We start from the raw sequence: 21,023 nt of genomic DNA, 5'->3' as shown, positions 1-21,023 counted from the left end.
GGGACAGGGTCGGTTGGCATGCTCTTTGGTCTGTCGGCCATTTTGGATTTAACAAAATGCTTTCTTGCATTTGCAGCTGATGGCCAGTAGTTAACATAAAAATCCACAAGAAGCACAAGAAAATGGCTTTCGGATAGCTGTCCACTGTAAGGCAAGGCAACTTTATTTATAGAGCACCTTTCAGCCAAAGACAATTCAAAGTGCCTGTACAAGAAAGTTAAAAACAACATACAAGAAGATAGCAATAAAAATTAAAAAATCAAGTAGATTAAATAAACACAGTAAACATAAAATATTTTAAATATAGTGAACGAATAGAATTAAAAAATTTAAGCATAGGCAACTTCAAATAAGAAGGTTTTTAACCTTGTTTTAAATAAACTGAAGGTAGGGGCAGTCTTACAGAGAGCAGGAAGTTTATTCCAGAGAGCTGGAGCATAAAAACTAAAAGCTGCTTCACCATGTTTGGTTCTGACTCTCGGAATAGTAAGTAGGTTTGATTCTGATGAACTTAAAGGTCTGAGTGGTATACAGGGTAGAAGATCAGAAATGTAGTCTGGGTTTCTATTACGAAGTGCTTTGTAAACTATTAAGAAGATTTTAAATTCTATTCTTTGAGCAACAGGCAGCCAGTGAAGAGATTTTAGAACTAGACTGATATGCTGATCTCTTTTTGTTTTAGTTAGGACTCTTGCAGCAGCATTCTGCTGTGGTGACCACTATGCATGAAAGGGTTAATTTATGCAGAGATAAGTGAACAGATCTCAACTAAATGTTCAGCTTAGATTTCATTTCAATGCAAATCATGAACTTTCTGTTGCTCTGCTTCTGCTTCAGAAAGTTGGACCAGAACCTTTGTTTCTTCCTCGGGATCCAGAGTTCTGCAGATCATCACCAACTTCAGCTGTTGTATGTTAGATGGATCTGAAAGTATTCTATCAGTTTAGTTTTATTATTGTTTCAGATCATTGCATCACATTACTGCGCATGTGCTGAATTTTAATTCCATATGGCTCAAAGGTTTCCTCCGATTAAATACAATGCTGCCATTTGGCCAGCAGATGTCGCCCTTTATACACTGGCTCTGTAACATCCAGATTTATTTCCTTCATTTTCAACATGAAAGCATTAAAATCGCCTCGAATATGCCTTCAACTGACAAAAATCACCAATTCACAGCTTAGTACCAGGGTAAAAACCTTTATTTGAAACTATGAAGTTACTCCATCAAGTTATTAATGAAAATCTATTTAGGAAACCATCCTAAATACACCACAGACTGAAAATTACAAAATCCAAAGATAAGACAAACGTACAGAGCCCATCCGGTGACATGGGAATTAAAAAACACGCTTGGCCATATCTCTTCATAATGACGTTGTTACCACAAGATATTATATAGTTGTGTTTTTTTCTCCCATGTGGCTAGACCTGGGAGTTCTGTACCAACTCGTCAGGATTATGTAGAAAAATAAACAGCTTTAAAGAAATGCATTGTGAGCGGGCAATGTGGAGGTCAGGCTGGAGGAGTTACAACATTTAGAAAAACACTCACAGTCCCAGTCAAAAAATGAGCGACCACATAAAAACAAACCGCTCACAGAAAAAAGCTTCAATATCCAAAACATTCAAAATGCTACGGAGCAGAATTACAGGTTAATAAATTTATGTTCCAGAAGAAAATTCGAATGTAATATTTAACATGTTTTCTGCAAAGCCTGAAAACAATTCTAAAACTTTTAAAACAAGCAAAACTGGTGACATTTATCACACCTTAATTGTCATTGGTTTGACACTTTGAACAAAGAAAGAAATGGTGAAACCTGACAATGTTGCCCAAGAGCAAAGCTGCCACATGAGCTGCTTATGCCATGTCTTCTTCTCCCTCCTCTTCAAACTCGCCCTCCTCCTCGGCCGTGGCGTCCTGGTACTGCTGGTACTCGGACACCAGGTCGTTCATGTTGCTCTCCGCCTCGGTGAACTCCATCTCATCCATGCCCTCGCCGGTGTACCTGTGACGAGACAACATTAGCGTCTATGCCTTACACTAGAACGCCACCGTCTTCTAGTACACCTGATAAACTCCGTTAGATTGAGGATCAAAGTTGCAACATTTGTTACATTTTCAGAGAGTGCGGTTCATTTTCACACTGCACTGTGTCAAGCAGACCAAACCTGTTGAAAAACCCGTTTCCCTCTTTGTATCAAGGAAGGAAAAAGAACTACTGAAGGAATCTAGAAGAAAACCTATGAAGAAGACACTGAGCGCTACTTCCTTCTTCATGAAAAGTAAATAAATGGAATGGCGTCAGATTTTAGTGGTTGTAGGATTTCGCTTCTGTCTTTGACCATGTGCCATTTCTTCTGCTAACGCGTTTGTTTTGGATGCATTTACCCAGAATGCCCTACGTTAAACTTGGCTTCCTGCTTTTGGAGAGGTCTCTGGGACACTTGCATTCACATATGAATCTGAACTGCATCAAAGTTCATTCAACCGAATTGAGACCAAGGTTTTTTCAATTTATCAGAGTTTGCTTTATTGGTCCATGTTGGTTTGATAGCACATTCACATCTCCCCGAACGAATTCTCTAGGCAAACAGACTAGCGTTTGATTAACCCCAACTCACCAGTGAAGGAAGGCCTTGCGGCGGAACATGGCGGTGAACTGCTCTGAGATGCGCTTGAACAGCTCCTGGATGGCCGTGCTGTTTCCGATGAAGGTGGCAGACATCTTGAGGCCGCGTGGCGGGATGTCGCACACAGCCGTCTTCACGTTGTTGGGGATCCACTCGACGAAGTAGCTGCTGTTCTTGTTCTGAACGTTCAGCATCTGCTCGTCCACCTCCTTCATGGACATGCGGCCGCGAAAGATGGCGGCCACCGTCAGGTAGCGGCCGTGACGCGGGTCGCATGCCGCCATCATGTTCTTGGCGTCGAACATCTGCATGGTGAGTTCAGGGACTGTCAGGGCCCTTGGAAAAGAGAAGACATTCAGTTGGAATTAAGTATCTAAAGAAGTGGAGGATAATCCTAATCTAATGGGGGACTGAGCGTCTTCACCGGTACTGCTGGCTGCCGCGGCTCGTAAGTGGGGCGAAGCCCGGCATGAAGAAGTGCAGTCTGGGGAACGGCACCATGTTGACAGCCAGCTTCCTCAGGTCTGCGTTCAGCTGGCCGGGGAAGCGCAGGCAGGTGGTGACGCCGCTCATGGTGGCCGACACCAGGTGGTTCAGATCGCCATAGGTGGGCGTGGTGAGCTTCAACGTACGGAAGCAGATGTCGTACAGCGCCTCGTTGTCGATGCAGAAGGTCTCGTCAGTGTTCTCCACCAGCTGGTGGACAGACAGGGTGGCGTTATAGGGCTCCACCACGGTGTCCGACACCTGCCAGGAGGGGAATACAGAGAGAAAAATGGAACCTAGTTTAAGATTGGAAGAATGATTTCTGAAGGTTTCACCAACCCAATTACAAGACTTTTTAAGATGACTATGAATAAAATTTAAGACCCGTATAACAACAGAAATGTACAGAAGAAATTTCTAGCTTAGTGCTTCTAGTACTAGAACTACAGTTTTTTTTTTTTGTACCCAACATACATATAACCTTATGGGCTGGCAACAGAAGAGAGTCAATGGTAAAGATGAATGTTGTCCACCCAACTGGCAATAAACTTACCTGGCATGGACATAAAGAAAAAGATAGCAAGCAAGGGAACCAGTTAGCTCAATTCCCACATGTCAATGTATTTAATTTTTTTAGATGAATTTAGGACATTTTAAGTCCTTACTTTGAGATACACGAATTTAAGTCTTAAATATGTGTGGACACCTTGAGGAAGCAGTTCTGAAGAAGAGCATCATATGTGAACAGAAGTGAACATCATCACCTCCCTAAAATTATGACCTAAATCATTTTTTGCCAAGAATGATATGAGTAAAAACATATAACAATAATAATAATAATAATAGTAAATAAAACATCACCACCTCTTTATTGCAAAAAAGATGAGTAAAGCAAAATATATGAATAAAATCCGTTTTGGGGGGGGGGGGGGGGGGCGCTTGGCCCCATTATTTAAGGTTTAAGGAAAGTGACGATATAAACCTTGGGTGACGGCACCACGCTGAACGTGTTCATGATGCGGTCTGGGTACTCCTCTCGGATCTTGCTGATGAGGAGCGTGCCCATGCCGGAGCCGGTGCCTCCTCCCAGGGAGTGGGTGAGCTGGAAGCCCTGCAGACAGTCGCAGCCCTCTGCCTCCTTTCTCACCACATCCAGGACAGAGTCCACCAGCTCTGCTCCTTCAGTGTAGTGACCCTTAGCCCAGTTATTTCCAGCACCGCTCTGACCTGTTACAGATCAAAGCATTTAATTTAAATAATTTTTATTTTTTTAAAAGTCAGAAAAATCCTGACATACTAAATTAACACTCCAGTTTTGTTTGGCAGCCCGAAATTTTTTTTAATCAAAACGTAAATTCTTACAGAAATATGCATACCAAAAACAAAATTGTCAGGTCTAAACACTTGGCCAAAAGGTCCAGACCTCACAGAGTCCATGGTGCCTGGCTCCAAGTCGACCAGCACAGCACGAGGGACATATTTTCCCCCTAGTAGAGAGAGGGGAGAGGATGTAATAGTCATACAAAATAGGGCTGAAACGATTCCTCAAGTGATTCGAGTACCTCGATTATTAAAATTCCTCGAGGAAAATTTATCTGCCTCAAAACTTTGTTAAATTATGTTTTATTATTTAGCGCACCGTGTTCCGGCCTGGTCAATATTTGCCTTGCGAAGCGCTCTCACTTCTGCCTGAGTTGTTGACGAAAACTAAGTGTTAGCAGCATAACGTCCAATTTTCAAGTTGGCTCTGGGAGGATTTTATTGATTCATGACAAATGTCCGAGCTTTTATCGTTTTTCGGGGGACCAATAAGCATCCTTAAAATGACTGGCGCGATGCCTGGAGCTGCTGCCTGTTGGCGGTGCAAACCGAACGGCGGGGAAGAGCGCTGCAGGTGTATTTATACGTGTAAGGAGATAGAATGAACACTGCGTGGGGCTGTTGATGCTTACAGCACAAGTGTAGCTTTATGGACGAACTGGAAAATTAATTTCATATCATCCAGGTCTCAACAAATGAGTGGCGGAGCTCATCGTGGCTCCACCCCCTGCAGCTGGTAGATGTTTCTGTGACGAACTAAGGAGCCAAATTGCTAGCATGAACAGAAAAGCTATAAATGGCTGGGGAAGGTGGAGTTCATCTATTAAATTGACTGGAGATTAATACATAAACGAAAAGCTGGAGTATACACTTTTTTAATATAAGCGTATTTGTGAGCCTGCCTCTTTATTATTAAATTGAATATAATTTCAGATTTTTGTATAACTTTTCTTCAGGTTAACTTAGAAAGTGAGCTATGATTGTTACAGGTTAATTTTCTAAACTACAAAAACATAACTGTTAGGGAAGTTCAAATATGAAAAATTGAACTGATGTACCAACATCAGTCTAATTTTTCAGTATTACTATTACATACCAATTTGATAGTAATACTGCTGTTATGTTAGATTTACCAGTATTTTATTGTATAATATTTTTTAATCCGATTACTCCATTAATCGTAAGAATAATCGATAAGATTACTCGTTTACTAAAATATTCATTTACAACAGCCCTAATACAAAAACACTGTAACATCCTTACCTGGTTGACAAACAAAATCTGGATAACATTGTAATGAATGGATCAAAAATGATTTGAGGAAAATGTGAAGTATAAACTGTTTGAGGAACAGTTGTAATAAATCTATGTGCACTCATAATTTCTTTTTAGCAGTTATGAGAAGAAAAATGTTAGCAACTGGTAACTTTTTTAATTGTGTGTAGAGGCCTTTATTTGAGAATAGTCAGTGAGGAAAGCGAAAGAGAGGGAAGACATGCGGCAGGGCGGGACTCGAACCCGTGACGGCCAGAACTGAGCCCTACGTATATTTGGTCGCGGGCTCTACTCTTTCGCCACGGCGGCGCATCGTAGCTTGGACAACATCATTGAATATTCTAATTAGGCCCTTTGTGTAAAGGTAATGGTACTAAAGCGTTTCCTCCACTGACTGCACTGTGAAGCGAAGTGTGAACAAACCTGATGCCTCGTTGTAATAAACGTTGATCCGGTCCAGCTGCAGGTCGCTGTCTCCGTGGTACACCCCGGTTGGGTCAATGCCATGTTCGTCACTTATTACCTCCCAGAACTACAACCATAGAAACAGGAAAAATGACATTTAAACTAGCGGGTTGAGCGGGAAAGTAACGGAAACCAACGGCTACGGCTAGCATTTTAGCTAACGGCTATGTTAACGTTTTTTGGCCTCAACCTAAATGTAACTTTTAAGTCGGTGTTAAACAATGTAAGATGTGTTAATGACATGCTATTTCATTTTCTGTGGCTTTAGATTCCCATTTAGCTAGCACTTACCTTTACCTTTTTTTTTTTTTTTTTTGCTAAGCTAGCTAACGCTAATTTAGAAGCCCGTCCAAACTAAATGCAACTTTTCAGTTGGTGTCCCAACGAATTTAGGCATCATTTTTAAAAATGAATGTTAACTTACTTTCGCACCAATCTGGTTTCCACATTGACCAGCTTGAAGATGAAGAATTTCCCTCATTTTTATCGAAATAAAGCTTTCTAATAATCCAACGAGTAACGTTGAGTCTCGCGCAGCAATCCGTTAATGGAGGGAACTCTTTCTTCTTCTTCTTCGGTTTTTGACGGATGAAAGTCCGGATTGATACTGGAATATCTATTCGTCCGATAGCAGACCTTCATGCTTTAAAATCGATTCTCTATGTTGGGTATAAATACTTTCAATACTTCATTCACTTTAGATAATGCATCTTAAAGAGTGCATCTTAGAAAGTGACTGAATTATTGTGATTTTTCCTCAACGAGACGGCGTTGATGGGAACTACTTTTTACTCCGCCTGCAAGCGTGTAGGACTTAATGCGCAGGCGCTAAAGAAAAAATAAGTCGAGCCTGGAGCTATTTCATCTTTCATTTTAGTAGTTCTTAATTAAACAAGGATTTATTTCAGTAGGGTTACTACGACAAACGTATTAGGGTAATTGTAGAAAAAAAGGAGGCGTAAACTTCCGCCAAAAGAAAAAAAAAGCAAATTTCTGAGTTTGAAAAAAAGTTAGCAAGAAAGAAACTCAGCCATTTTTTAATCTCGCAGGTTTAGCAGTCGTGAGGCCTGGGTGTAGCTGGTGAACCTGAACTTAGCTTTCGAGTTTGCTCAAATACACCTAATTCATTATTTAACAAGGACGGAGGTGGGATCCTTGTCTGATAGTAGAAAACCAAAATGCAATTTTTTTTTATTATACTGTACGTTCATTTCAGGTGTAGGGGGACAATTAAAGTATAACTCACAGCACTATAAAAACCAAAAAACAGGTCTAATTCTTAGCCTATAAAATAGATTCCTGAGTAATAATAGTAATATAATTATATTACAGCATCAACTGGTGTAAATTACAGCAGGGAACTGCATCGTAAAAAAACGAACAATAATGGTAATTTTAACATGAATTGGCTTTTACTATGACAAACAGACAGGTAACAAGTTCTTTATGGCTGAAGCTGTTCCTTTGACAAGTGTACCTGCAAATGCATTTTTTTTTCTCAGAATTGCTGTTTGCAATAGCCACATACATTCCACTTTGTTGCTATGTAGAAAGCAATCAGATCCACATGTTATCTCAAGAAATCCATTAAGTGACTCTCAACTAAATCCCCGGCAGTAAAAACTCAGCGGGTCAGATGTAAAAGGGATCTTCTCTCTACGAAAATGTAGCTTATCGGTCATCTTTACAGCAGCCTAGATTCCCACACATATCCCAAATCACCAAAGCAACATCCGTTTGGCGAAAGCACACGATGATTTCCAAAGATAACAAGGGGCATTTACATGTGAATCGCCCGGGGGTGGAGGGGGGGGAGACTCGGTGGATGCTGTATAAATAGAGGCTGCTGAGGACGGATGTTGTGTGAGTTTGAACAACATGAGATCGTCACTCCAACTCGGCGTTCTGCTCTGCTGCCTGTTGTGTGCCGCAAACCTTCAGGCCCAGGAGAGCAGGAATTCCATGCGGCTTTGTGGCCGGGCTCTTGTGCGAGCGTTGGTGTTCACCTGCGGAGGGTCCAGGTGGAGAAGACACCTGGAGGAGGAGGAGAAGGGGTTTCTGCCAGACGGTCAGTGCTCGTTAGCTCGATAAACTGCGGCAACGTTGATGTCTTAGTACAAATCTGACTCGTTTCTGTTTCACGACAGACTTCTGGGAAGTCAACGGAGAAGAGCCGGACTTCGTGAAGTCAGGAGAGCTTCCAGGGATGGACTATCATCGCAGGGACCAGGACCAGGCCTTGATAACAACGTGCTGTCAAAAAGGCTGCAGAAGAAATGAGCTGTCCATGCTGTGCTAGAGGGGAAGCTCGTCTATCAGATGCCGTCATATTTCAGTCACAAATGTATCCATAATGTTGGGATTTCCCATGTAGGCACGAATAAAAGGCATCATGAATGTTTGTCCAAAGTACTCGTTTAATGATTAAGTTGTTCACGAAGAGGAAAGCCTGTATGTAAAAGTAGTCTGAGAACGGAGCCCAGTGGAGCCCCAAGATGTATTTGTTTGCCCTGATTTGTGATTGCCATGGATTGTTCTTTGGTCGTTTAGAACAGTAATAAAGAATTCTACTAACTTTTCAAGTCTGTCAATTAGTATGTTGAGAACAACTTTGTCAAACGCAGCACTGAAATCAAGTTATTCCAAGTCAAAAGTTTTAAACTCATCAACCTAAAGCAGTCTCTGTGTTGTGACGTCATCTACAGCCTGAATGAATAGCACTAAAGAGGTTATCCTTACCATGAGGAGGTACATTAGATCATAAACTGTCTTTTTAATAATCTTTGAAATGGTGTATTGGACATGGGTCTGTATTTACTGATTACTGGCTTTGATTTGAGTGAGAGCTTTTACTGCTCCACACGCGGTGAGGAAAAACACTCGTAAAACCTGTTTGGTTTAGACTTTATGGCCATCATTTCCGATTTAAGACGCCGGGTAGAAGGTTGTACATCCTGTGTATGCCATTATGTCATAAATGAGTTGTGAAGTCAGTTTACCTAATTTTCATGCTGTAAAATGATGGAAATGACCTTTAGCTAGCTGATCAATGGGTATACGTAACAGTTAAATTAGTTTTGGGTTTTTTTTACATCTCGACACGTCTGCTTAAAACTCCTGAAGTAACACAAAGACGTCCTTCCTCAGTTTTCTCTTCTTTATTACCAAGTAAAACAGATGTTACATTATATAGACTTTTTCATATATTTACCTTTAAAAGCTTTGGGTGTGAAATTTACATGAGATGTTTGCATATTCTGACTCTATCACATTAAAAACATGACAGCCAAAAGGCAGAGAAAAGTTGAGGAAGAGGATCACATGATAACCATTGTTTTGATTCATCAATAAGGCAAAAGAAAAATTATATAAATACAGTTATGCAAGTCCCTGTAACAGTATCCACACCCTCTTAAACCCTTTCACAGTTTGTCATAGTAAAGATACAAAACTCAGTGTATTTTATAGGGATTACTTTGTGAACCGCTAGCACGAAGTAGTGAAGAATGGATTTGCATTCAGTCTCCTTTACACCTCGAACGAAAACCTAAGTGGTATCTGAAGACTCTTTTTTTTATTAGACAGTTGAGCTATGTGTAATTTAATGTCAGTATAAGTCAGAGAACAAACATTAAGACAATGAAACACAGGAGACTGGTCAGGGAGAAGGATTTGGAGAAGTTTAAAGGATGGGCAGGTCATATAGATGGAAGTTATTGATTAATGAGTTGATCTAAAGTTGATCAAGTGTATGGGTTTATCCACGATTAATTGATAAGCGGCCATTTTCTTAAAAATCTGCGTCTTCTTATGTACCAGAGGTTCCTCGTCTTTCCGTTTTATCAAGGGCTATTGAGGTAAAACTCAATGAGCTTCTTGAATGTTTATATTTCAACACATATCGTAAAGTGCTTTTTTTCACGCCACACCAGACTTCGTTTACAGCTTTTTTTTTTTTTTTTTTACCGTTCAGGGAGTATGGCTCCACGCAAGGATGACCAGCGGCGCCCTCTGCTGGATGGCGGCCAAACCGCAACACTAACAGAATGTCTCTAAGCGGACATTACTAATCTATTGGAACTCATTTTAATCTAATAAACCATTAATTCACAATAAATAAGTCAATTAATGGTTTGCATCCCGTGGAGGTCATAAAACAACCTACCTCGGAGTTCCTATTCAAAGTGATGTCAAGTGATGTAAAATAAGATTTTAATGCAGGGAGGCTGGAGACAAACACATGCCACACTTTTGAAATTTTTAACTTTTGAAAAATTGTTTTCTCCATTATGTTTCAGTAACTTTACACATACACATTTAGTTTTGGTTTCTTGCAAAAAATACACTGAGGTTCGTTGTGACGTCACAAAACAGGAAAATATGGGTGTGATTACTTTTACAAGGCACTGTAAAAAATTAAAAGAAAAAGAAAATCAATTCTGCACCCTCAACTGAAAAAGAAATTGTTTCCCCCTAAAGAATCAGATGGCTACGACTGTTTATTAGGGTCATTGCAGATAGGAAAAAAAGGAGTACATTTTCACCAAAAGGTATCTGAAATTTTCTATACTACAAAAGAAAACGTGGAAATTTCTGAGCTTGAAAAGTAAAACTGTTGGAAAAAACTCCGAATTTTTTTTAGATTAATCTCAGAAATCTTCTAGAAAAAATCTTGAAAATGTCTTGAGTTTTAAAAAAATCTAAAATGTTCAAGGAATTAAAACATTTAATGGGTTTACTCTTGCAAAATTTTTGCCTTTTAGAGCTCAGAATTTTTCTTTTATTCTTCTAGATTTCTGATATTAATCTAAAAAATTCTGAGGTTTTTACCAGAAATTTACTCCCCTTTTTTGTCCATCTACAAAGGCCCCGATGCGTCATCGCAAATATATAACCCAGACCAAGTTGAGTAAACAAAGTGAATGTGATGTGCAAAACACATTGCGCAACAAGATGCAGTGAAACTGGATTCTGTGCGCCGACCGAAAACAAACAGCATTAAAATCGCATGGAAAACACCTCTAGGTATATCAATGACATGCCAGATTTATTGACAGTGAGTTCGAAGGAGCATGGACAGCGAAACGTTGAGTGGAGACTTGACAGAAAGCTAGAAGTCTCGTCCCATAGCACACCTACACAGAAAACACACACACACATCATGACCAGGATGAAGATGGACAAACTGGTATTGCTTCCATGGGAACGGTGGTGTGACAAAAACACTTTCATGTGGCACCATTAAGAAACATCCACAAGTAGCTTTTTTTTTTTTGTTGTTCTAAATTATTATTTCTGAACACAAACCTGCATGAAAAACACCAGATGAAGAGCGTGTCGTGAACTAAATGTATTCCGAGTGCTGACATCAACAAACTGAGGGATAACCACAGACATGTCCATATGTCCAGACAAATGTCCGAAACGGCCTTTTTATATATATATATATATATATATTTATATATATGTACACTTTTTACACATAGGCTTCAAAATATTGCTATTAGAAAATGATAAATCGTGTATTTATGATGGTGAAAAAAGGAAGGAAATAATAAAACAGAGACTTGAATAGTGCCGTCCCCATTAGAAAGACGTTCTACTGTTGACCGACGACAGCCAGAACATCCCTAAAAATTCCCTACTCACGACCTCGAGGTCTTGGCCAACAAAAAGTGACCGTATGTTTTTTTAGCAGCATCAAAGGCAACTTCCTACAGTCATCAACTCTGGAGACGTCTTCAGCAACTTCTCCTCCTCATCCACATATGGCACTCACATACGCTCACGTATCCCACGGCAAACATGTTGAACTTTGAACCGTTTACTCCGACTGGTCCAGGGGAAGCCGCAGCCTCCATGACCGAACGAAATCCCCCGTAAAACCGCCAAACACTCCCACCATAATTTGTTGCATGTATTAGTACGGCGCTGCTTTATTTACAGTGCTAGCAACACTTATTGACACCCTCTGGAAAGATGTGTGGAGGAAGATCCCTTAAAGTAAATACAACTTTTATTGCAAAGTTTAGAAAAACACACATTTTTAATACATTTTTTTGATAAAACTAACCATTTAGCTAACTGTTAAAACATTAACAAATATCTGTCTCTGTATTTAATGAGTTCTACTTAAAATGAAATAAACCAGTGATGGGCACACTTCCGTTTACGCGCTAATATTTGCTTCCTTAGCATTTTTGCTAACTGTGAAAACTTGTTTGACGTGTTAAACAAGTTAAGTCTTCGTTCGTTAACTGAACTAAGAATTCAGCTGTTCAGTTAACGACTGAATTTTTCATGTAGGTAGACATTTATATTTATGCTCTTATTTTGAAGTTCTCTCATGTCCTTTTTCTATTATTTAAAGAAACTTTACTGAACAAGTGGCAAGTCTACAAAAAACCAAACGAATGAGGCATACAGAAAAATATATAACGTGTCATTAACACATGGTGGGTGTGAACATGGCTGAAATTAGCGTTTAGCATTAGCTTCCACAAATTACCGTTAGCTTTAGTGGACCTAATGTTTATGATTAATGATTCAGGATTAGGGTGGCCACTGCTAGCTTTTTAGCTAGTGCACTAACTTTTTGGCTAGCGGTGCGCTAACTGTGTTATAAAGGAAAACTACTGTAAGTACTGTCCTATTCGCAAAAAAAAGGAAGTTGTAGATTAGGGGAACTAAGTACAATATTGATTTATTTTTAGACTTTTTACACATCTTTACCAGGGATGCCAACAGAGGTCCGTAATCCACAAATGTAGCTAGCGCTCTAAGTCTGTGCCAGTCCTGAACACAAAAGATTTGATTTTACGTAATTTTGTAGAAAAGCGATTCATTCTCATGCTATTGCGCATTTAAAATCAAATTCCTATTTATTCCTCTAAATCAAAACACCAGGAGATTAAAAATCTGACGCTTTCAGGACGTTCAACGCAGTGAAGAAAAAAAAAAAAAAAAGCAATTTTACCAAATTCAAGAATTATGAAAAGAAAACTCCCCAAACATTCTTACTAATTGGTGTTTTGATCGATATAAACTTTTTTATATATTTTTTGTCACATTCCATCAGACTTCATTGTAATGTTTTGAGATTTCATACGATAGATCAACACAAAGCCCAGCATGCTCGTCACTACGGAAAAACTTGGCAGCCGCAGGCCTTATGTAACATAACTTTGATGAAAAATGACAAAGAAGCAGCTAATGTTTTTAAATGTAGCTGTGCTAACAAATGCAGCAGTTGTTTTTTGTGGCGTAATTACATTGAATTCCCAAAACAGAATAGCATGATTTAGTATGACAGTATGATTTACATTTGTATGTATTATTCTTGTATTGATGTTTTCTTTGCACCAATTTCCACAGAGGAAAATGTATCTATGTTCTTTTTTTTCTTTAGTTTTGAAACAAAAAGATGAGTCTTCAAAAAAAAAAAAAAGCTATCAAATTACCAATAGCAGATATTCATGAAAAAATATACGTCGTCTTTTCCAAAGGTCTTGTAACATTGGCGGCTCTGCTGTTCTTTGGATGGTAAAGGTTGCAGATCCCTGTTTTAAAATGTTCAATTGAATCTGGGTGGTTTGATTATTTTACAAGGAGGAACCAACAAAAATGTCTGACTTTACATGTGCAGAGCTGGTAGATGGTTGCAGACCCAATTGCAGCAAAAAACAGATTTTCTGGAGTCTTCACTCGCCGAGGTGGATTTTATTTAATATTTTTATTCGCTAAGCAATTGAAAACCATCCAATTCGCAGTCAGGCTCTACTTCGTGTTGGTCTGTTACGTCAAAGCCCAATGAAAGCCGTTGAAGTTTGGGTTTTAACGACGTAGACCAGGAAAAATAGCAAAAGGAATATTTTTGCAAGGCACGGCAAATTTCATATCCTCATCAGTCGCCTCTGAATGCTAATTAGCGTAGTTTTCATTTCGAAGCGGCTTGAAAACAGAGGGGACGGTTCTGATTGGATGAAAATACGGACTCTCACTCTGACTGTCCGATGGGAGGTGGCAGTGTCAACCAGATCTAGTTTTCCACCTTTCAGATTGCTCTAGACTTTATACAATCAACTCCCATTACCTCTCGCAGTGCATCTACAGGACTGACCAACTAAAGAATAAATAACTAAATAAATAAGGCTGGATCACTGAATGAATTACAATTATTATGAATTTTTTTTTTTTTTTTTTTTTTACACCAAAACAACAAAGACTCGACGGCTCCTCGTCTTTAACTCCGTTCCAGGTGCACAAAGGATGATTTGTGTTAGGTTGCATAAACTGTGTTCTTGTAGCAGACCTCCACCGTTCACGCCGACGGTTCGCTGAGGAGAATCAGTCAAGAGCACTAAACGTGGGATGGATCCGTAGTCTTCACAGTCAAAAAGCCACATTTCCTCGGTGCTCTTCATCGACAGCTTTCGCTAATTATCTGCCAAATACTTTCCTGTTAAAAAAAATAAAAATGACACAACAAACACATCAGGAGGATCAGGGATTGGGAGGATCTTGATGCAAAAGGTTGGAAAATGTAAACAAACTCTGGTCCGACCTGCAGCGAATCTCTTCTTGACCAGAGACAGCCGGTAGCCGGTCCCGACGAGCTGGATGTCGCAGCCGGACAGCGTGCTTCCCTCGCTGGTGAACTGGACGGCCAGCTGGGACGGCTTACAGGGACCCTCCTCCATCTGGAACCGGCCCAATAGAGCCCCTACTCCTACACAATACGCACATGTCTGACTTTGCGTAATAGAGCAATGCAGTCATTGGACAAAATATGCAATGTTGTTTATTCCTTTAAGGTTTCTGGGTTTGGATATTAATTGTTTTCCGGAGGTTTCCTCACTTTTCTATGGCGCTGTCTTTGTGCCACCAATACGGGTGAGCGGTGAATCTGGTGTGAGCGCATGTATCAATGTGAGCAAACAATAATTTGTGGTATTGGTCGTTTATAACTCGCACTCGATTGGTAGATTTGCGTTTTGCTCCGACGTTTCTGCTCCTCGTGTACGGAACACCAATGAGGCCAAAACGGCGTGAAATTTCATGTATCTTTCATACGCAAAACCAACTCCAAAGCGCATGTAACTGAACCACAGCAGCAGGAAATGACAGACTGTTCTCATCCAATCGCATGTATTGCTCAGATGAAAAAGAACCAATCACAGCCAATAACCCAAACTACACCAGGAAGTGACAGAAATGACAAAACAAAGGTGTAAGATTTAGGAAAATGATATGGAAAAATTACAATAAGGTCACAGCTGTTAGTTGTATTGCTATATGTTTATTCTAAGTTCCAGTATATTCCCACCAAGTTAAAGCTATTTGGGTTACATGCGCAAGGTTGGACGTTGTTTTTCCCAGCTGCATGGGAACCAGTGTGTTTCCCATGCTTTGGATCCCTTATCCCTTTGTATAAAACTCACGTGTTGTCTCTGCCTGACAGAGCTTTTCATCCAGACCTGCTTCATTACTGATTGTCCTACAAGCTCTCTGTATTGTGCACAATATATGAATAAACCTGATTGAGTGACTCACCTGAACAGTGCTTGGAAATAGTATTTTTTCCATGACAGAAAACAATACAAGAAAACATAACAGACTTGAATTTTGTAGTCTGATAATATGCAGTAAAAAAAAAAAAATGCTTACTTTGTGTATTTCAGGTAACATTTCTACATTTCTTGAGCTACTGTACGATGTGATCCTCCACTCAACTCACTGAAGAACGACATGAATTTGAATTTTGTGAGAAATGCTACAGAAAAGGTTCAGGTGCCCTCAGTTGTTTTTTTTTTCCAATTTGCTGTATGTTTAGGGAAAGAAAATGATTTTCAACCAAAAACCAAATGAACAAAAAAAACAAACAACACTTGCCTCCATTTTCAGATCTTTGAGACAGGCTTTGGATTTTCCACTGAATCGTTTGCTGCTCTGGATTCCTGAATGAGAGAGAGAACAAAAAAAATATTATGTTATGTTTAATAGACTTGCGGATTAACCTGCATATTTTCCTCTTTATACACTGGACAATAAGAAGGAATGTTAGGGGGCAAAGATGGCAGAAGCCCATTACTCATAGAATGGCTGAACAATATGGTACAAAAATTAAATCTGCAATTTTTTTCATACCAGAAAATATTTTCAAAAAGTGCCGTTTATTTCAATCATCTCTTCTGTGAGTTGTATGATTATTAGGGCCAGGCTACCAGAATTTTTGTTCAATGAAAAAATACAGTCATAACAATAGTAGGATATGGATGAAATTTTAACAGAAAGAAAAGCAAAAATTACAGGAAAGAAAAAGGTAATTTAATGAAAGAAATCTTGGATAATTCCTTTTTTTTGCTGGAGCTTCCATAAAATTACCACTTTGTCCTCCTTTACGTATCAACTGCATTCTTATAACTTTACAACTTTAATCTCACAATTAAAAACAGGAAAACATCTTAGCCTGAGCTGACCAGAATTCAAAGTCGAAACAGGATAGAAGATGGCCGCCGTCACTTTGTATTATGGAAACCAAAGGAGTTTATTAGTGAAAAAAAAAAAAATCAACATTTTCCAAAAAAAATCTAAATCTCCAAAAACCAAAGATTAAATAAATCAATAAAATTGACTTATCGCCTGAGCCTAATTCGTAGGCTGGGTGTGGTTTAGGGGTTCTGAGGTGCGGGCTGCCCTTTACCATGTGGCGGGGGGGATCATGGTGTGCAGCCGGGCTATGCCTCCGTTCACCGGAACCACAAAGTGGATGTTGTGTAGCGGCACCGGGGCGGCCATGGCCTCCGCGTTGTATTTGTAATCTATTCGAAGGTCGGTGTTGACGGAATCCCCCCGCCAGCTCACGGCCATGTTCAGAGGAGTGGACTGGATCCCCTCTGCTGACACCTGGCGGGAAAACGCCCAGAGGAATATGTGGACTACAGTTCATGTCTTCAATAAGAGGAATAATGTTAGAGAGATTTTTTTTTTTTAAAAAGAAAAGAAAAGAGGCATTTTGTACTTGGTATTTGATCATATCCACGTTGTAGTATGTCGCCTGAGGCTTCTGTTCTGCCACTTTCTTCAGATGGGTGATCAGGTTTGGCATGTTTACCCAGAACTCCTTGATGTCTACACCGTCTGGCGCGGTGTCGCTGCAGAGCGACAAGAACAATGTTCCGCTCAGGCATAAAAGGATCATAAAAGGATAATTTATGTGCACAATTCCTTCCTGTCCAGGTCCAAGATGGTCGGCTGCGGCGCTCTGCGACATTTTTAACGCTTAACCACAAGTTTCAATGTGTTTCACTGGGACTTTATGTGATAAACCAACGCAAGGTAGTGCTTAATTAGCTGCATTTCCGTTACAAATGTGTGCAAAACTTCAATCAACATTGCACTAATTTCGAAAAAAAACCCAACAACACAATTTCGCAATTGCAGTGTCTCCATTAAACAAGAGACGCGCTTAAAACCACGTGTGAATACGTTTGTTCACGCGATAAGTCATTAAAAAAACCCAGCTGCGCCATAAGCCTGTCGTCTTCTTCGTGGTTTCTGCCGGTGGCAACTTCCGGCTGTCGATCGCGTGACTTGTGTGATGTGAAAAAAGTGCTTTGCGAAACAAACCAATTTAGATACGAACAGAAACCCATCTCCTTCTCCCCGACTTATCCTGGCACAAAAATGTTTTATCGAGAAACAAGACTTTTTTTCAAAATGGTTTTGTTTTGTGTCAAAATACACAATGAAACAGTCAGTGGAAATGCAGCTACTGTGAATGCATCACCTCGTTTTACAAACAAAAATCTGAAAAGTGTGGCGTGCGTATATATTTTGTCTGGTTGAAACAAAGAGTTTAAGGTCTGCCTCTACTAGTTTCCATTGAATGACATTATTGTCCATTCTTTGTTTTTCAGTTCAGTAATCAGGTTGTGCAACAGATTCTCTAAATTTTAGATCCGGACTTTGACTCTGTCCGTCTTCAGCTCTTACTCTGGTTCTGGTTCTGCTCTGCCTCTCCAGAACCAGAACCAAACACGGACAAACAGCATTTCAGCTCCTGTGCACCACCGATCTGGAACAAATATCCCAGGAGTAAACAATAACAATCAAACTACAAGGTTCACAACACCTTTGCACAGAAATGAAGCCCCAAATCGTAGCATTAACTGGATTTCATGGCCCAGAAAAAAAAAAAGGCAACTTCACTGTGTTGAAGCTCACCAGCAGAGCAGCTGTGGATTGGGCAGGACTTGCTCCAGGCGGCTGTAGCTGCTGATGACGAAGGTGAGGACGGGTTGAGTCGGGTGGCAAGCGAAGTGCCGGGTTATACCTGCAGGGAAGGAGAGGACCATCTCCCCGGTGATCTTCACCGCACATCTGCAGCAGGCAGAGAAGGCAACACCTCCAAGATACGCAAACCGAACTGCGAAATATCTGTCATACTGAGAGAACTATTGTTTTTTTGTTTGTTTTGTTTACTTGCTGGGGTCAGCGCCTTTGAAATAAGCATTGATGGTTTCGGTGAAAGCAGCAGCGACCGGCAGGGTGTCCTGGGGCCCCATGGTGAGCGGGCTGGGCCCTCTAGAGCAGCCTGTTCAGGACATAAAACCAAAAGATGGCCGTAAGAAATCTTCTGGTGCGGTGTTTGCTGCAACAAATCTATAAAAGGGAGCAACAAAAGATAACAGGTGAAGATTAAACCAAACTATCCACAGTGTTGCTCAGAAGTTTACATACACTCATCATGATTCATTTGGGATTTTAATATTACATGGAAAAAACATTTTTTAATGGTATTTAACAAACCGTGTAGGCTTAACTTTATCCATTCAACACTAATATTCAGCGTTAGTTGGGACGCCGATCACCAATCTTTAAAAAGCCTGACCTGCCTATTCCAATTGTTGCTGACACAATTTACCTTTTTTTTCTGAAAAGTCACAAAGTATAGCAATGAAGTCACTCAGTTGGCAACAGGGTGACTATTGTTAATCTGCAGATGTGACCTGGTAGGCAAAACAGACAGTTCTAGATTTTGAAACTCTCCGAAATTGCTTTATGTTTCACCGGGGCTGAAACAATTAATCAGATTAATTAATTGTTGAAATAATCGTCAACTAATTCAGTAATTGATTAATCGTTGACTGGATTATACGGACTCAAAAAAAAGGCCATTTGCTGAAAGAACACAGTCAAAGCAGTAATTAAGCCAGAACTATATAAAAATTATGTACATTTTGCCTTTAAGATACAAAACAAAGCCTTCTTTATCTGCAATTCTGTTCTACCCAAAACTCCTGGGGTGGCATACCTTTAGCCACACTTGGTTTGAATTCTGTTGAAAAAAAAGCACTTTTTTTATTCAAGTATTAATCAATTAATCCAAAAAATAATCAACAGTCCTACACTGTATTAATGCCCAGACAAGCTAGAAAGGGCTGAGCTTTTCACATGTCGATGCATCCTCTGAGCGTTCACTGAAGGAAGGATGTGTTGTTGCTTCGTAGGTAATAAAATGTTTATTTTCTTCCTTTAATGTATCTCTAAAATTGCACAAAGAAGGCTTAAACAATAAATCTTCAGAATGTCCGTTTTTTTTATCCGATTAATAATCAGAATGAATCGATAACTAAAATAATTGTTACTAGAAGTAAAAGTCGGTACCCTAAAGAAAAAAAAGAAGAGCAGTTGAAACAAATTATTAAAAGCCACAAATTAGTTTGAAATTCATGATGAGCGTTAGTGAACTTGGGACCAGCACTGCATATCCATACGACTCAAGGATCTGGGTGAGTAGGAGATGGGATGGGCAGCAAGAACATGAAGAAGAACTTTCTTCATGTTCATGTGCTGCTGCTGCTCAGCGGAGCGACTCACCTTCAAAAGCTAAATAAAACCTGCCGTGGTCAAACCAAACCAGAGGCTGCGAGGCCTCTGGGCGGGGCGGAGACATGAGGAGGAGAGAGTCATGAGACGGACAAGACAGTGAGGCAAGGACACGACGACAAGAGGGAAGATGGCGTGTGGACGTGGAGCCGTGGCAAGGCGCGCGCGCGGCAGCCTCCGTACCTGCGGTGGGCATGCTGAGGTCCCGTCCTAAGGTGGGAGTGGACGCCGCGCTGTGCGAGGTGACGGAGGACAGGGAGGAGGAGCTCTCGGCGCGGGCCAGGGGGGCAAAAGGCGGAGGGCTTCCCGAAACCGGGGGGCTGAAAGGCCGACTCTGGGAAAGAGAACGGAGCTTCGTTCGGTCTCGACCCTGAAAACTGAGAGATTCCAGACTGAAGCTGGGAGTTTTTCTACGCACCAGGTCTGTGATTGGCTTCCCCGGGGGCAGCTTCGGTCGCGAGGACGGACGGGGAGGAGGAGGAGGCGGCACCGGACTCCCCCGGGAATGAGGCGTGGTAGGGCGGGCTGGAGACGAGGGGCCTGCAGGGGGCACCAGAGTCTGGGTGACACTTTATTTCATGGCAGAGTCAAAGATCAAGTGATCCGAGGTTTACAAACTTCGAAATCTACAGAAATCCAAACTCATAAGAAAAACACACAAAGAAAGTAGTTTTTATTTCAATGATGCTATTGTTATTGATATTGAACCATGTTTACTCTAACTAACTGCGTCTTGCCACCAGGACACTTTTAAGAGATCTTTGATCTCAAGGAGTTTTATCCTGGTTAATTAAAGGTTAATTAAAATTGTCATTAATAATAATGTTCTTCCATCATCAAAAACATACCTGACGTGTTGCTTTGATTCTTTAATGCATGTTTGAGAAATCCTCTAATCTCCCATGGCAACCATTCAGCTGTGGAAAACGCCTGGGTGGACCTAGCCCCGC

At 40.5% G+C, this 21,023-nt stretch overlaps 3 protein-coding genes across 9 annotated transcripts in view; 1 reads left to right on the top strand and 2 right to left on the bottom strand.

Moving 5' to 3' along the window:
- Positions 1 to 411: 411 nt before the first annotated feature.
- LOC116721144 (tubulin beta chain) lies at positions 412 to 6,311 on the bottom strand. 3 transcript variants are annotated; one of them, XM_032564692.1, is made up of 6 exons: positions 6,142 to 6,311; positions 4,547 to 4,610; positions 4,106 to 4,350; positions 3,062 to 3,384; positions 2,629 to 2,973; positions 412 to 2,012 (listed from the first exon to the last, which is right to left on the bottom strand). In XM_032564692.1, exons 3-6 carry the CDS (start codon positions 4,187 to 4,189, stop codon positions 1,865 to 1,867), a joined length of 900 nt encoding a protein of 299 aa, XP_032420583.1. In that variant the 5' UTR covers positions 4,190 to 4,350; positions 4,547 to 4,610; positions 6,142 to 6,311; the 3' UTR covers positions 412 to 1,864. The 3 variants fall into 3 exon arrangements, with proteins under 3 accessions (XP_032420583.1, XP_032420581.1, XP_032420582.1); XM_032564690.1 differs by having other exon boundaries at positions 4,500 to 4,610; positions 6,142 to 6,256; XM_032564691.1 differs by lacking the exon at positions 6,142 to 6,311 and having other exon boundaries at positions 4,500 to 5,449.
- A 1,668-nt stretch (positions 6,312 to 7,979) lies between these two features.
- Positions 7,980 to 9,205, top strand: LOC116721156 (relaxin-3-like). Its single transcript, XM_032564711.1, has 2 exons — positions 7,980 to 8,251; positions 8,331 to 9,205. Exons 1-2 carry the CDS (start codon positions 8,062 to 8,064, stop codon positions 8,480 to 8,482), a joined length of 342 nt encoding a protein of 113 aa, XP_032420602.1. The 5' UTR covers positions 7,980 to 8,061; the 3' UTR covers positions 8,483 to 9,205.
- Positions 9,206 to 11,205: 2,000 nt separating this feature from the next.
- LOC116721126 (SH3-containing GRB2-like protein 3-interacting protein 1) overlaps positions 11,206 to 21,023 on the bottom strand; it is a 52,194-nt gene continuing 42,376 nt past the window's right edge. For 3 of the 5 annotated variants that reach the window (XM_032564654.1, XM_032564652.1, XM_032564650.1), the window contains 9 exons: positions 20,492 to 20,613; positions 20,257 to 20,407; positions 18,667 to 18,778; positions 18,409 to 18,564; positions 17,204 to 17,336; positions 16,886 to 17,088; positions 16,075 to 16,139; positions 14,747 to 14,911; positions 11,206 to 14,641 (listed from right to left, as the gene is read on the bottom strand). In XM_032564654.1, coding sequence (XP_032420545.1) covers positions 14,619 to 14,641; positions 14,747 to 14,911; positions 16,075 to 16,139; positions 16,886 to 17,088; positions 17,204 to 17,336; positions 18,409 to 18,564; positions 18,667 to 18,778; positions 20,257 to 20,407; positions 20,492 to 20,613 — 1,130 coding nt within the window. In that variant the 3' untranslated portion in view covers positions 11,206 to 14,618. The remainder of the gene's footprint in view (positions 14,642 to 14,746; positions 14,912 to 16,074; positions 16,140 to 16,885; positions 17,089 to 17,203; positions 17,337 to 18,408; positions 18,565 to 18,666; positions 18,779 to 20,256; positions 20,408 to 20,491; positions 20,614 to 21,023) is intronic. The other 2 variants (XM_032564653.1, XM_032564651.1) reach the window with 2 other exon arrangements.

The sequence above is a fragment of the Xiphophorus hellerii genome, chromosome 6 (assembly GCF_003331165.1).
Source record: "Xiphophorus hellerii strain 12219 chromosome 6, Xiphophorus_hellerii-4.1, whole genome shotgun sequence".
NCBI classification, from domain to species: domain Eukaryota; kingdom Metazoa; phylum Chordata; class Actinopteri; order Cyprinodontiformes; family Poeciliidae; genus Xiphophorus; species Xiphophorus hellerii.
This window is presented reverse-complemented; position numbering and strand designations above follow the sequence as displayed.

Excerpts from the sequence above, each read along its gene's own strand:
- LOC116721156 (XM_032564711.1), top strand. The coding sequence starts at position 8,062 with ATGAGATCGTCACTCCAACTCGGCGTTCTGCTCTGCTGCCTGTTGTGT. Across the intron at positions 8,252-8,330 it reads GAAGGGGTTTCTGCCAGACG|ACTTCTGGGAAGTCAACGGA; the intron begins GTCAGTGCTCGT and ends GTTTCACGACAG.
- LOC116721144 (XM_032564691.1), bottom strand. The coding sequence starts at position 4,644 with ATGACTATTACATCCTCTCCCCTCTCTCTACTAGGGGGAAAATATGTC. Across the intron at positions 3,385-4,105 it reads GCGTGGTGCCGTCACCCAAG|GTGTCGGACACCGTGGTGGA; the intron begins GTTTATATCGTC and ends CCCTCCTGGCAG. Across the intron at positions 2,974-3,061 it reads CGCGGCAGCCAGCAGTACCG|GGCCCTGACAGTCCCTGAAC; the intron begins GTGAAGACGCTC and ends CTCTTTTCCAAG.